Here is a 12,466-nt window from a genome sequence, read left to right as displayed (position 1 = left end):
GAAACATAGAAACACAGAAAATGGGAGCAGTAGTAGGCCATTCGGCCCTTTGAGTCTGCACCGCCATTCAATATGATCATGGCTGATCCTCTATCTCAACACCATATTCCCGCTTTTCCCCCATACCCCTTGATGTCTTTTGTGTCTAGAAATCTATCTATCTCCCTTCCTCTTAAATATATTCAGTGACTTGGCCTCCACAGCCTTCTGTGGTAGAGAAATCCACAGGTTCCGCACCCTCTGAGTGAAAAAATTTCTCCTCATCTCGGCCCTAAATTTCCTACCCCGTATCCTGAGACTGTGACCCCTTGTTCTAGACTTCCCAGCCAGGGGAAACATCCTCCCTGCATCCAGTCTGTCCAACCCAGTCAGAATTTTATACATTTCAATGAGATCCCCTCTCATTCATCTAAACTCTAGTGAATACAGGCCTCGTCGACCCAATCTCTCCTCATACGACAGTCCTGCCATCCCAGGAATCAGTCTGGTGAACCTTGGCCCCTATTGGATTTATTAGTGACCATCTTATATTTATGGCCCCTAGTTTTAGTCACCCCCACACTAGTGGAAACGTCAGCCTGGATATTAACTGGGGCATGTTACGTGGTGGTGGTGGGGGGGGGGGAGCTGCGGGGAGGAGTTTTGCTCGGGAAACCCGGAAGTCTTAACCTCACAGTGTGTGTCTTTTGGCAAATTCCCCACCCGGAAGTCAGCTTGATTGACAGGCTTGTCTTTCAGTCGGGCAGGGAGCACTCCAGAGCAGGCTGCAGAACCAGGTAGGCCCAATCCCTGGGAGTGGGTTGGCTGCCCTCTCCTTGTTCCACCTCCATTAAATCCAGAAGTGGTCAGGTTGGGGTTGGGTGGGTTCAGATTTTAAAATTGTTAACATCTGACCCAAACCCAACCCACCCATCTTTGTCTGCTAAAATTCAGCCCTTCTCCACAACGGCCCTATCGAACCCTTTCAGAATCTTAAAGACTTCTCTCAGCCTTCTCTTTCCTAAAGCCCCAGCCTGTTCAATCTTTCCAGATATGTATAACCTCTCATTTCTGGTATCATCCTTGTGAATCTTTTTTACACCTTCTACAGTGCGTTTTTATCCATTTTATAATATGGAGACCAGAACTGTGCACAGCACTCCAAGTGTGGTCCAACCTTGATTCAGTAGTCAAGAGTAACCTGGTCCGAAGATTGCATTGCGTGGGTTAGCACTGATAGATGGAATGCTCTTGTACAAATATCATGTGAAATAACACCCTGGCTGAAGGAAGTACGTCCCTTTATAAGTCTCACGTCATGGTACCCATTGACCCACAATTATCACCGGTGCAATAATTCTACAACTGGTGATGCCAACAGAATAACACACGGCAGCAAAGTTACGAATCTGCGATTATGATTGGACACATCCATTGTGTAGATGTAATATTATGGTAGCCACTGTGAGCTGTGCAGTTTGCACAGTAAAAATACTGGGGGCAAAATTGGCCCTTTTTATAGCCCCGTTAGCGCCTCCAGGGGGCAATTTTCACCCGGGGGAGCGTCAGCAAAGTTACCGCAGGGATAACTGGCTTGTGGCGGCCAAGCGCTCGTAGCGACGTCGCTTTTTGATCCTTCGATGTCGGCTCTTGGTGAAGCAGAATTCACCAAGAGGTTGTTGACCCACCAATAGGGAACATGAGCTGGGATTAGACCGTCATGAGACAGGTTAGTTTTACCCTACTGATGATATATTGTTGCAATAGTAATACTGCCACGGCAGCACTGCGCCCCGCGGTTAGCGTCCAGGGCCGTTGCGCAACCGGGGGTGACGTCACCACATAAGAACATAAGAAACAGGAGCAGGAGTAGGCCATATGGCCCCTTGAGCCTGCTCCGCCATTTAATACGATCATGGCTGATCCGATCATGGGCTCAGCTCCACTTCCCTGCCCGCTCCCTATAACCCCTCATTCCCTTATCGATAAGAAACTGTCTATTTTAGTGCGTGCTGACCCTTCACCATCCCGCGATGACCCCTTAACGCCCTGCCAGCTCGCACGCTGCCCTGGTAGCCCAGTAGAGGCCTTGCAGAGTGCACAGCGGCCCTCCCCTTTAATCGAAGCAGAGGGACGCTGAACATCCGCGTAGCGCTTCCTCCAGCGCCCCACTATCGCCCCGGTTACCGCCCCCAAAGGTAGGGGAGTGCGCGAGATTGCGGTCCGCTTCCTTCGAGGGGCGGTAAGGGAAATCCCGTGGCAGGACGGGACTCCCGCGCCGGGCGCTAAAGGTCCCAGCCCCAGAAGGTTATCGTCCCCAAATAGGGCACATGGTAGTTTCGGCCCCATTGTGTCTCTGCAGGTTTCTCTCCCCCTTTAATGCCGAGATTAAGAACATAAGATGTAGGAGCAGGAGTAGGCTATACCGCCCCTTGAGCCTGCTCCGCCATTCAAAAAGATCATGGTTGATCTTCTACCTCAACTCCACCTTCGCGCCCTGACCCATTAGGCACCAACAACCCTCATCCAATTGGATGTTCAACATGCTTGAGCTTAGATAGTGAAGGTCAGAAGGCTAGTCAACTGTGGGGGCACCACAACTGAGCCCAAACCTGACCTCATCTGACCCCTACACACTGCCCAGCAGGAGGCCCTGGGTCAGGGCTGAGGGGAGCCTTGGCCTGAGTATTTCTTTTACTCCCATCCGTTGCCCAGGGGAGCTGAGGCTAATATTTTTACTGCCCCCCACCCCCCCGCAGGTGAGATCAGCGAACTCAGCACCGGCCAGCGATCGAAGCCAGGACCTTCCTAGTTTGTATAGCTTCGTAACACCTAGGGCAGTATATTCACTATCGAGGAGTCGTTCCAGGGTCCTGAAATTACCTTTGAGCTACCCAGTCGGATTTTCGGTTCTGCTGATTTCGAGGCGGTAATGGCGGCGGGGCGGTAAAGTTTGCGCCCGGGAACAGTTTGCGCCTGAGTCAGTGAAATTGGGCAGCTGGGCCCTGCGTGTGGGGTGGAGCGCTAAGGGAGGCGTTGTACACCTCTCTTAGGGCGCTAGGCCGGCTGAGCATGGGAAAATCCCGAGATGTCTGGGGGGGAAAAAAACCTGGAAAAAAAACATCAAAAACATGCCCAATACATAACTCACGCCACCACAACATAAATTGTAAAAAAAAACAACCACACTTACCCGAGGTGGACATTACTCACCTCACTGCAGCCGCTACAGCTCGGACCGCCCGCTTTCACAGGTGGTCCCAGCAGGGGGCGCTCTATGGAGCGCTACGGATCGGGTGGGAGCCAAAACTCGCAAACAAGGGCGTTGCACACTGGCTCGCCTCTTCCAAGCGGTAACGCCCCGCGTCCCACCGAAACCCGCACCGAATGTCCCGGCGGGGTGCTGGAAGCTGGCCACCTGCCCGGAAGTGCTCACCGACGACATTGCCGCCCCTCTAGGGCGCCAACAGGGGCGGAAGACCGAAAATCAAGCCCTACGTACTTGCTTGCACTAAACGATGCAATCAGATTAGATAACAGACCTCATGCCATCAGTTGCCTTGTTCACAGGTTGTGTACTTCACAGCAGAGAGTAAGTACCATTAGTAAGAGAACATTCATTATATTTTCCTTCCTATTCACCAGTTCACTCGGCCTTAATTGTAACTCCGCTAACCAACCACGTGTGGCACATTGTCTCATGCGAGTTTTTTTGTCCAATCTCACTTCACAGCTCAGAGTCTTTAAGCTGGCCAAGTCCTGGCCCACCCTCAACACGCTGATTAAGATCATCGGCAACTCCATGGGCGCTTTGGGCAACCTGACCCTGGTTCTGGCCATCATCGTCTTCATTTTCGCCGTGGTGGGGATGCAGCTCTTTGGCAAAGAATACAACAAGCACGTTTGCCGAATCTCCACCAAGTGCAAGCTCCCGCGTTGGCACATGTACGACTTCTTCCACTCCTTCCTCATCGTGTTCCGGGTTCTATGCGGCGAGTGGATTGAGACCATGTGGGACTGTATGGAGGTGGCTGGGCAGCCCCTGTGCATCCTCGTCTTCATGCTGGTCATGGTGATTGGAAACCTCGTGGTGAGTCCTTACACTGGCTTTTTGGGGGATTTACGCTGGGTATTCGACTTTGGGCGGGGTGTCACCGACCATTCCTGGACATCGAGTCCCCTGGATTCTCGGATACTTAACGCGCCTTTACATAGCATTATGTAGACTGTACAGCACCAAAACAGTCCATGCGGCCCAACAGGCCCGTGCCAGTGTTTATGCTCCACACGAGCTTCCTCCACCCCTCTGCATTTAATGCCTACCAGCATAACCTTCGCTTCCCGGGATTCCCGGGATGGCAGGCCTGACATGAAGAAAGACTGGATCGACTAGGCTTATACTCACTGGAGTGTAGAAGGCTGAGAGGGGATCTCAGAGAAACATGTAAAATTCTGACGGGATTGGACAGGTTAGATGCAGGAAGAATGTTCCCGATGTTGGGGGAGTCCAGAATCAGGGGTCACAGTCTGAGGATAAGGGGTAAGCCACTTAGGACCGAGATGAGGAGAAACTTTTTCACCCAGAGAGTTGTGAACCTGTGGAATTCTCCACCACAGAAAGTTATTGAGGCCAGTTCGTTAGATATATTCAAAAGGGAGTTAGATGTGGCCCTTACAGCTAAAGGGATCAAGGTGTATGGAGAGAAAGCAGGAATGGGGTACTGAAGTTGCATGATCAGCAATGATCTTATTAAATAGTGGTGCAGGCTCGAAGGGCTGAATGGCCTACTCCTGCACCTATTTTCTATGTTTCTATGTATTTATCTAGCTTCCTCTTAAAAGCATCTACACTATTTGCCTCAACCAGTCCCTGTGGTAGCCCATTCCACATTCTCACCACTCTCTGGGTAAAGAAGTTTCTCCTGAATTCCCCATTGGATTTATTAGTGACCATCTTCTACTTATGCCCCCGAGTTTTGGTCTTCCCCACAAGTGGAAACATCTTCTCTACATCCATCCGATCGAACCTTTTCATAATCATAAATGTCCCTATCAGGCCACCCCTCAGCCTGTTCTTTTCTGGAGAAAGGAGCCCCAGCCTGTTAAATCGTTCCCAATAGTCGTAACCTCTCAGCTCTGGTATCATTTATTGCAAATCTTTATTTACCTTCTTCAGTGCCTCTGTATCCTTTTAATAATATGGAGACCAGATCTGCGCCCTTTAAGCACGGCCTAACCAAGGTTCGATACTAGTTTAACATAACGTTATCTGCCCAATCTCTTTAGTGAGAGCGAGGAATTGACCCTTACCAGTTTCTGGGAATAGATCACGTGCTGCCATGTGATCCTGCTTGTCTTTGATAGATGGATGAATATATACTCTGTTGAACACACTAAGGGGATGAAATTCACCATTGTCCCTCTCGAGATATTCGGGATTAGGCTGGACGGCTCTTTGACAGGCGGCACAGACACGATGGGCTGAAAGGCTTCCTACTGTGCTGTAAATTTCTATGATTCTACGATTAACCTCAGAAAGCCCAAAGCACTTTGCAGCCAATGAAGTGAAGTGTAATCACTGTTATGATGCAGGAATAGCTAATAGTGTAAGAGTTAATTGTCACCGCCAGAGAGACTGAGTGCCAGTGATTAACATCAGTGAAAGGCTACTTAGACCTGAACAAAGGCTAAATAGTGCGGATGCTGTAAATCAGAAATAAGGACCGAAAATGCTGGAAACGCTCAGCGGGTCTCGCAGCATCCTGATCCACTGAGAGCTTCCAGCATGTTCCATCCTTACTGAGACTGGAAATGACTTGACGTAACTTTCTGTGGCGATTTTAGTTTGTATCTGCCGCCAAAATATGCCAACTTCACGCCATTCAATGGCGAGGCAGACAGCGAGATGTCGATCTCGCAAAGCGTTTCCGACAGATTTAGGAGTTTAACCGCACATCTGCCCCTCGCCCGAAGTTGCTGCACCATTTGCACAGGAACAACGGTAGGCACCTTGAGCCTCGCCGCGATTTTGACAGGAAAACATAGGCCTATAGTCATCGAATTACCAAACTTTTCCATCCTTCATAAGCTGTCCAAACAATAATGGTGTTCCTCCCTGAGCTACTTCGCGATAGATATTTAAAACTAATAACAGGTTTTTACGTGGTTGAACTGCTAGCAGGGAGCCAAACTAGCCCAAATATTCTGCTGGCTAGTCAGTGTCAGCTGTGGCTCAGTGGTTAGCACACTTGCCTCTGAGTCAGAAGGTTAATCATAGAATCTTAGAAATTTACAGCATGGAAGGAGGCCATTTCAACCCATCGTGTCCGTGATGGCCGACCAAGAGCTATCCAGCCTAATCCCACTTTCCAGCTCTTGGTCTGTAGCCCTGTGGGTTACGGCACTTCAAGTGCACATCCAAGTATCTTTTAAATGTGGTGAGGGTTTCTGCCTCTACCACCCTTTCAGGCAGTGAGTTCCAGACCCCCACCACCCTCTGGGTGAAGAAATTTCCCCTCAAATCTCTTCTAAAGCTCCCCCCAATTACTTTAAATCTGTGCCCCCTGGCTGTTGACCCCTCTGCCAAGGGAAACAGGTCCTTCCTATCCACTCTATCCAGACCCCTCATAATTTTATATACCTCAATCAGGACTCCCCCCCCCCCCCCCCAGCCTCCTCTATTCCAAAGAAAACAGGCCCAGCATCTCCAATCTTTCCTCATAGCCAAAATTCTCCAGTCCAGGCAATATCCTTGTAAATCTCCTCAGCATCCTTTCCAGTGCAATCACAGCTTTCCTGTAATGTGGAGAGCTGAACTGCACACAGTACTCCAGCTGCGGCCTAACCAGGTTATAGGTTCACATCCCACTCCAGGGACTTGAGCACATAAATCCAAGCTGACACTCCAGTGCAGTGCTGAGGGAGCGCTGCACTGTCGGAGGTGCCGTCTTTCATAAGAACATAAGAATTAGGAACAGGAGTAGGCCATCTAGCCCCTCGAGCCTGCTCTGCCATTCAACACGATCATGGCTGATCTGGCCGTGGACTCAGCTCCACTTACCCGCCCGCTCCCCGATTTCAGATGAGATGTTAAACCGAGGCCCCGTCTGCTCTCTCAAGTGGACGTAAAAGATCGCACGGTGCTATTTCGAAGAACAGGGGAGTTAGCCCCGGTGTCCTGGCCAATATTTATCCCTCAATCAACATAACAAAAACAGGTTATCTGGTCATTATCACATTGCTGCTTGTGGGAGCTTGCTGTGTGCAAATTGGCTGCCGCGTTTCCCACATTACAACAGTGACTACACTCCAAAAGTACTACAGTGTAAAGTGCTTTGAGATGTCCGATGGTCATGAAAGGCGCTATATAAATGTAAGTCTTTTTTTTCTTGCTTTCTGGCTGTAGACTGCAAACGGCCTGATCTAAGAGCACATAGTCCAGCAGAGCGGGGCGTTACCGGTCATTAGCGGCACCGTGCCCGGGTGAAAAGTCGTTAACGGGAGGCGCAAACCACCCGTATCTCTCGCCCTCTGTTTCTACTTGTGGGGGGAGTCAAAAACTAGGAGCCGTAAATATAAGGATGTCACTAATCAATCCAATAATGAATTTGGGAGGAATTTCTTCATCCAGAGAGCGGGGAGAATGTGGAACTCGCTACCACAGGGAGTGTGGTTGAAGCGAATAGTATCGATGCATTTAAGGGGAGGCTCGACAAATATATGAGGGAGAGGGGAATAGAGTTGACAGAGTTGGATGAGGAAAGACGGGAGGAGGCTCGAGTGGAGCATAAACGCCGGCATGGACTGGTTGGGCCGAATGGCCTGTTTCTGTGCCGTATATCCTACGTAAGGGGGGGTGGTCTGTTTCCGGGCTGTACATTCTATGTAATTCTATGTCATTGAAAGAACCCTCTGCAGGAACTCAGTCGTTTGAGTGAATGAAAGGAACAAGTTTTCCATTGCGTTCCACTAGAGGACACGCAGCAGATCAGCCCAAGAGGTAGTGATTGAGCTTTGGCCCCTGTCAGGAGGACTGGATGTTGTGCCTGTTGAGGATAGGCGAGCTGAAGGAAGCCGAATGGAGGAGGTTATCGATTGGCAGAATGAGTAGATTGCGAGGGGAAATAGAGCCCTGAAGAATCCCTGAGGTGAATTTTTTTAAAAAGCGTCCGAGAATCAGAGCTGCACCAAAGATCGAGCGACAGAGAGATGAAACTGAGTAGCGTCATGGGGGGAGGGGGGGGGGGGTGCGAGATTGCCCTGCGCCCTGAGTGGGGGCGGTAACCTTATGGCCCCACCCCCGCCGCAGAATTGCCCGTACCACCCCTCAAAGGAAGCAGAGTGTAATCTCGCACGCGCCACTTCCTTTAGGGGTGGTAGCCAGGGCGCTACTGGGGCGCTGAGGGAAGCGGCACGTGCTTCAACACCCCCACCCTTTGATTAAGCAAGCGGGCCAGCAGCCGGCCAACAAAAATAAAATGGCGGCCTGGGGCGCTGGCGCCCTCCCCTTTAAGGAGCGCTCTGAGAGCGGATGTCCCCCAGCCTCGCGACCCGCGGGGCAAGTTCCCCCGCGGGGCGCTGAGGGGTCGCTGCGCACGGCGATGATGCAATCGGCGGTTGCACGGCGAGCCAGGGTGATAATCACGAGGCGCGACGTTGCCGTGGCAATGCCTCCGCAAACTCCCGGGCAATTTCCCAGGAGGCTGTAGCACACCCCTCCCCCGGGCGAAAAGTGCCTTGCGAAAAGTTAGTAGCCCCCAGGTCTCCCCCGCCCCCGCCCCCCGCACTCCCAGCACTAGACACGTACTCCCAGGATTTACCAAGCACTCCAGGATTTGAGATATAATCCCAGGATTTGGCAAGCACTCCCTGGATTTGAAATATAATCCCTGGATTTATCGTGCACTCCCAGGATTTGCCATGTAATCCTGGAATTTGTCAAGCACGCCCAGGATTTGAGGGAAAATCCCTGGATTTGCCATGCACTCCCAGGAATTTCCATGTATTCCCTGGATTCGCCACGCTGCTTCCACAAATCTCATTGAGAGCTTTATTTCTGGCTAGGTTCCTCATCATGTCACAAGCACCAAACCGACATGTACAAAGGAACTTGAGGAAGGTGACTGCCGGCAGTGATTGCAATAAGGATTTGCTGATGGTAATGTCGCAGTAATTCTAGCCCAATCTTCAAGTTATTTTTAGGCAATCATTTTTTGTTTTAAAAGGCATTATTTATAAGAAGAAAGTACTTTAGCCCAGCGCAGGACTGCTGGGGAGGTCGCTTCCACAGATAATTACTACAGGGAGAGATGTTAAACGAAATGGCTCTGTAGCCATATATACGGTTCACCATGACAGCTGCCCTCATTGTAGAGACCTGTATTTAACCTCGGTACCAATCACGGGAGAAGTGTTTCAGGCTGTGAAAAATGACATTTTCAAATGGTTTTTAACAAGGAGAAAATCACCACATGCACATCAAAAAACAAAGCGAGTGTTAGATTGGCTCAGTTGGTAGCACTCAAGTCTCTGAGTCATCAGGATGTGGGGCTATGCCTCACTCCAGGATTTAAGCATGCAGTCTAGACGACACTCCCATACAGTACAGAGGGAGAACATAAGAACGTAAGAATCAGGAGCAGGAGTCGGCCATTCGGCCCCTCGAGCCTGCTCTGCCATTCAATGAGATGCAACTCCACTTTCCTGCACTATCCCCATATCCCTTGAGTCCCTTAATATCCAACGGAGAGCCTAAGTGCTGTCCTTTGGATGGGATGTTAAGCCTAGGTCCCGCTCTTTTTTCATCCAGAATATTAAAGATCCCTGCTATTTTATATTAAAGAACCTGCACAGGTTGCTTGCCTCTGGTCTCAGTGAGTAGATACAGGAAGCTGACATGTCAGCAGTGGGTGGCACTCTCGCCTCAGAAGGTTGTGGGTTCAAGACCCACGCCAGAGACTTGGGCACATAAATCTAGGCCTGAGGGAGCGCTGCACTGTTGCAGGTGCCATCTTTCGGATGAAAGAAAGACTTGCATTTTTATAGCGCCTTTCACGACCACCGGACACCTCAAAGCGCTTTGCAGCCAACGAAGTACTTTTGGAGCGCAGTCACTGTTGTAATGTAGAAACATAGAAACATAGAAAATAGGTGCAGGAGTAGGCCATTCGGCCCTTCTAGCCTGCACCACCATTCAATGAGTTCAAGGCTGAACATGCAACTTCAGTACCCCCTTCCTGCTTTCTCGCCATACCCCTTGATCCCCCTAGTAGTAAGGACTTCATCTAACTCCCTTTTGAATATATTCAGTGAATTGGCCTCAACAACTTTCTGTGGTAGAGAATTCCACAGGTTCACCACTCTCTGGGTGAAGAAGTTTCTCCTCATCTCGGTCCTAAATGGCTTACCCCTTATCCTTACTTAGACTGTGACCCCTGGTTCTGGACTTCCCCAACATTGGGAACATTCTTCCTGCATCTAACCTGTCTAAACCTGTCAGAATTTTAAACATTTCTATGAGGTCCCCTCTCAACCAGTTGATCCAGTCTTTCTTGATAGGTCAGTCCCACCATCCCGGGAATCAGTCTGGTGAATCTTCGCTGCTCTCCCTCAATAGCAAGAATGTCCTTCCTCAAGTTAGGAGACCAGAACTGTACACAATACTCCAGGTGTGGCCTCACCAGGGCCCTGTACAACTGTAGCAACACCTCCCTGCCCCTGTACTCAAATCCCCTCGCTATGAAGGCCAACATGCCATTTGCTTTCTTAACCGCCTGCTGTACCTGCATGCCAACCTTCAATGACTGATGTACCATGACACCCAGGTCTCGTTGCACCTCCCCTTTTCCTAATCTGTCACCATTCAGATAATAGTCTGTCTCTGTTTTTACCACCAAAGTGGATAACCTCACATTTATCCATATTATACTTCATCTGCCATGCATTTGCCCACTCACCTAACCTATCTAAGTCACTCTGCAGCCTCATAGCATCCTCCTCGCAGCTCACACTGCCACCCAACTTAGTGTCATCCGCAAATTTGGAGATACTGCATTTAATCCCCTCGTCTAAATCATTAATGTACAATGTAAACAGCTGGGGCCCCAGCACAGAACCTTGCGGTATCCCACTAGTCACTGCCTGCCATTCTGAAAAGTCCCCATTTACTCCTACTCTTTGCTTCCTGTCTGACAACCAGTTCTCAATCCATGACAGCACACTACCCCCAATCCCATGTGCTTTAACTTTGCACATTAATCTCTTGTGTGGGACCTTGTCGAAAGCCTTCCAAATATACCACATCAACTGGCTCTCCCTTGTCCACTCTACTGGAAACATCCTCAAAAAGTTCCAGAAGATTTGTCAAGCATGATTTCCCTTTCACAAATCCATGCTGACTTGGACCGATCATATCACCTCTTTCCAAATGCACTGCTATGACATCCTTAATAATTGATTCCATCATTTTACCCACTACCGATGTCAGGCTGACCGGTCTATAGTTCCCTGTTTTCTCTCTCCTTCCTTTTTTAAAAAGTGGGGTTACATTGGCTACCCTCCACTCGATAGGAACTGATCCAGAATCAATGGAATGTTGGAAAATGACTGTCAATGCATCCACTATTTCCAAGGCCACCTCCTTAAGTACTCTGGGATGCAGTCCATCAGGCCCTGGGGATTTATCGGCCTTCAATCCCATCAATTTCCCCAACACAATTTCCCGACTAATAAAGATTTCCCTCAGTTCCTCCTCCTTACTAGACCCTCTGACCCCTTTTATATCCAGAAGGTTGTTTGTGTCCTCCTTAGTGAATACCGAACCAAAGTACTTGTTCAATTGGTCTGCCATTTCTTTGTTCCCCGTTATGACTTCCCCTGATTCTGACTGCAGGGGACCTACGTTTGTCTTTACCAACATTTTTCTCTTTACATATCTATAGAAACTTTTGCAATCCGTCTTAATGTTCCCTGCAAGCTTCTTCTCGTACTCCATTTTCCCTGTCCTAATCAAACCCTTTGTCCTCCTCTGCTGAGTTCTAAATTTCTCCCAGTCCCCGGGTTCGCTGCTATTTCTGGCCAATTTGTATGCCACTACCTTGGCTTTAATACTATCCCTGATTTCCCTTGATAGCCATGGTTGAGCCACCTTCCCTTTTTTATTTTTACGCCAGACAGGAATGTACAATTGTTGTAGTTCATCCATGCGGTCTCTAAATGTCTGCCATTGCCCCTCCACAGTCAACCCCTTAAGTATCATTCGCCAATCTATCCTAGCCAATTCACGCCTCATACCTTCAAAGTTACCCTTCTTTAAGTTCTGGACCATGGTCTCTGAATTAACTGTTTCATTCTCCAGCCTAATGCAGAATTCCACCATATTATGGTCACTCTTCCCCAAGGGGCCTCGCACAACGAGATTGCTAATTAATCCTCTCTCATTACACAACACCCAGTCTAAGATGGCCTCCCCGCTAGTTGGTTCCTCGAC

At 49.4% G+C, this 12,466-nt stretch overlaps 1 protein-coding gene across 5 annotated transcripts in view; it reads left to right on the top strand.

Moving 5' to 3' along the window:
• The window catches only part of scn5lab (sodium channel, voltage gated, type V-like, alpha b), a 473,466-nt gene that overhangs the window by 256,606 nt on the left and 204,394 nt on the right, over nucleotides 1-12,466 (top strand). For all 5 annotated transcript variants that reach the window (XM_070881666.1, XM_070881669.1, XM_070881665.1 and 2 more), the window contains one exon: nucleotides 3,713-4,069. In XM_070881666.1, coding sequence (XP_070737767.1) covers nucleotides 3,713-4,069 — 357 coding nt within the window. The remainder of the gene's footprint in view (nucleotides 1-3,712; nucleotides 4,070-12,466) is intronic.

The sequence above is a fragment of the Pristiophorus japonicus genome, chromosome 5, assembly GCF_044704955.1.
Source record: "Pristiophorus japonicus isolate sPriJap1 chromosome 5, sPriJap1.hap1, whole genome shotgun sequence".
NCBI classification, from domain to species: domain Eukaryota; kingdom Metazoa; phylum Chordata; class Chondrichthyes; family Pristiophoridae; genus Pristiophorus; species Pristiophorus japonicus.
The sequence above is the reverse complement of the archived record's forward strand: the minus strand, read 5'-3'. Positions and strand labels throughout refer to the sequence as shown.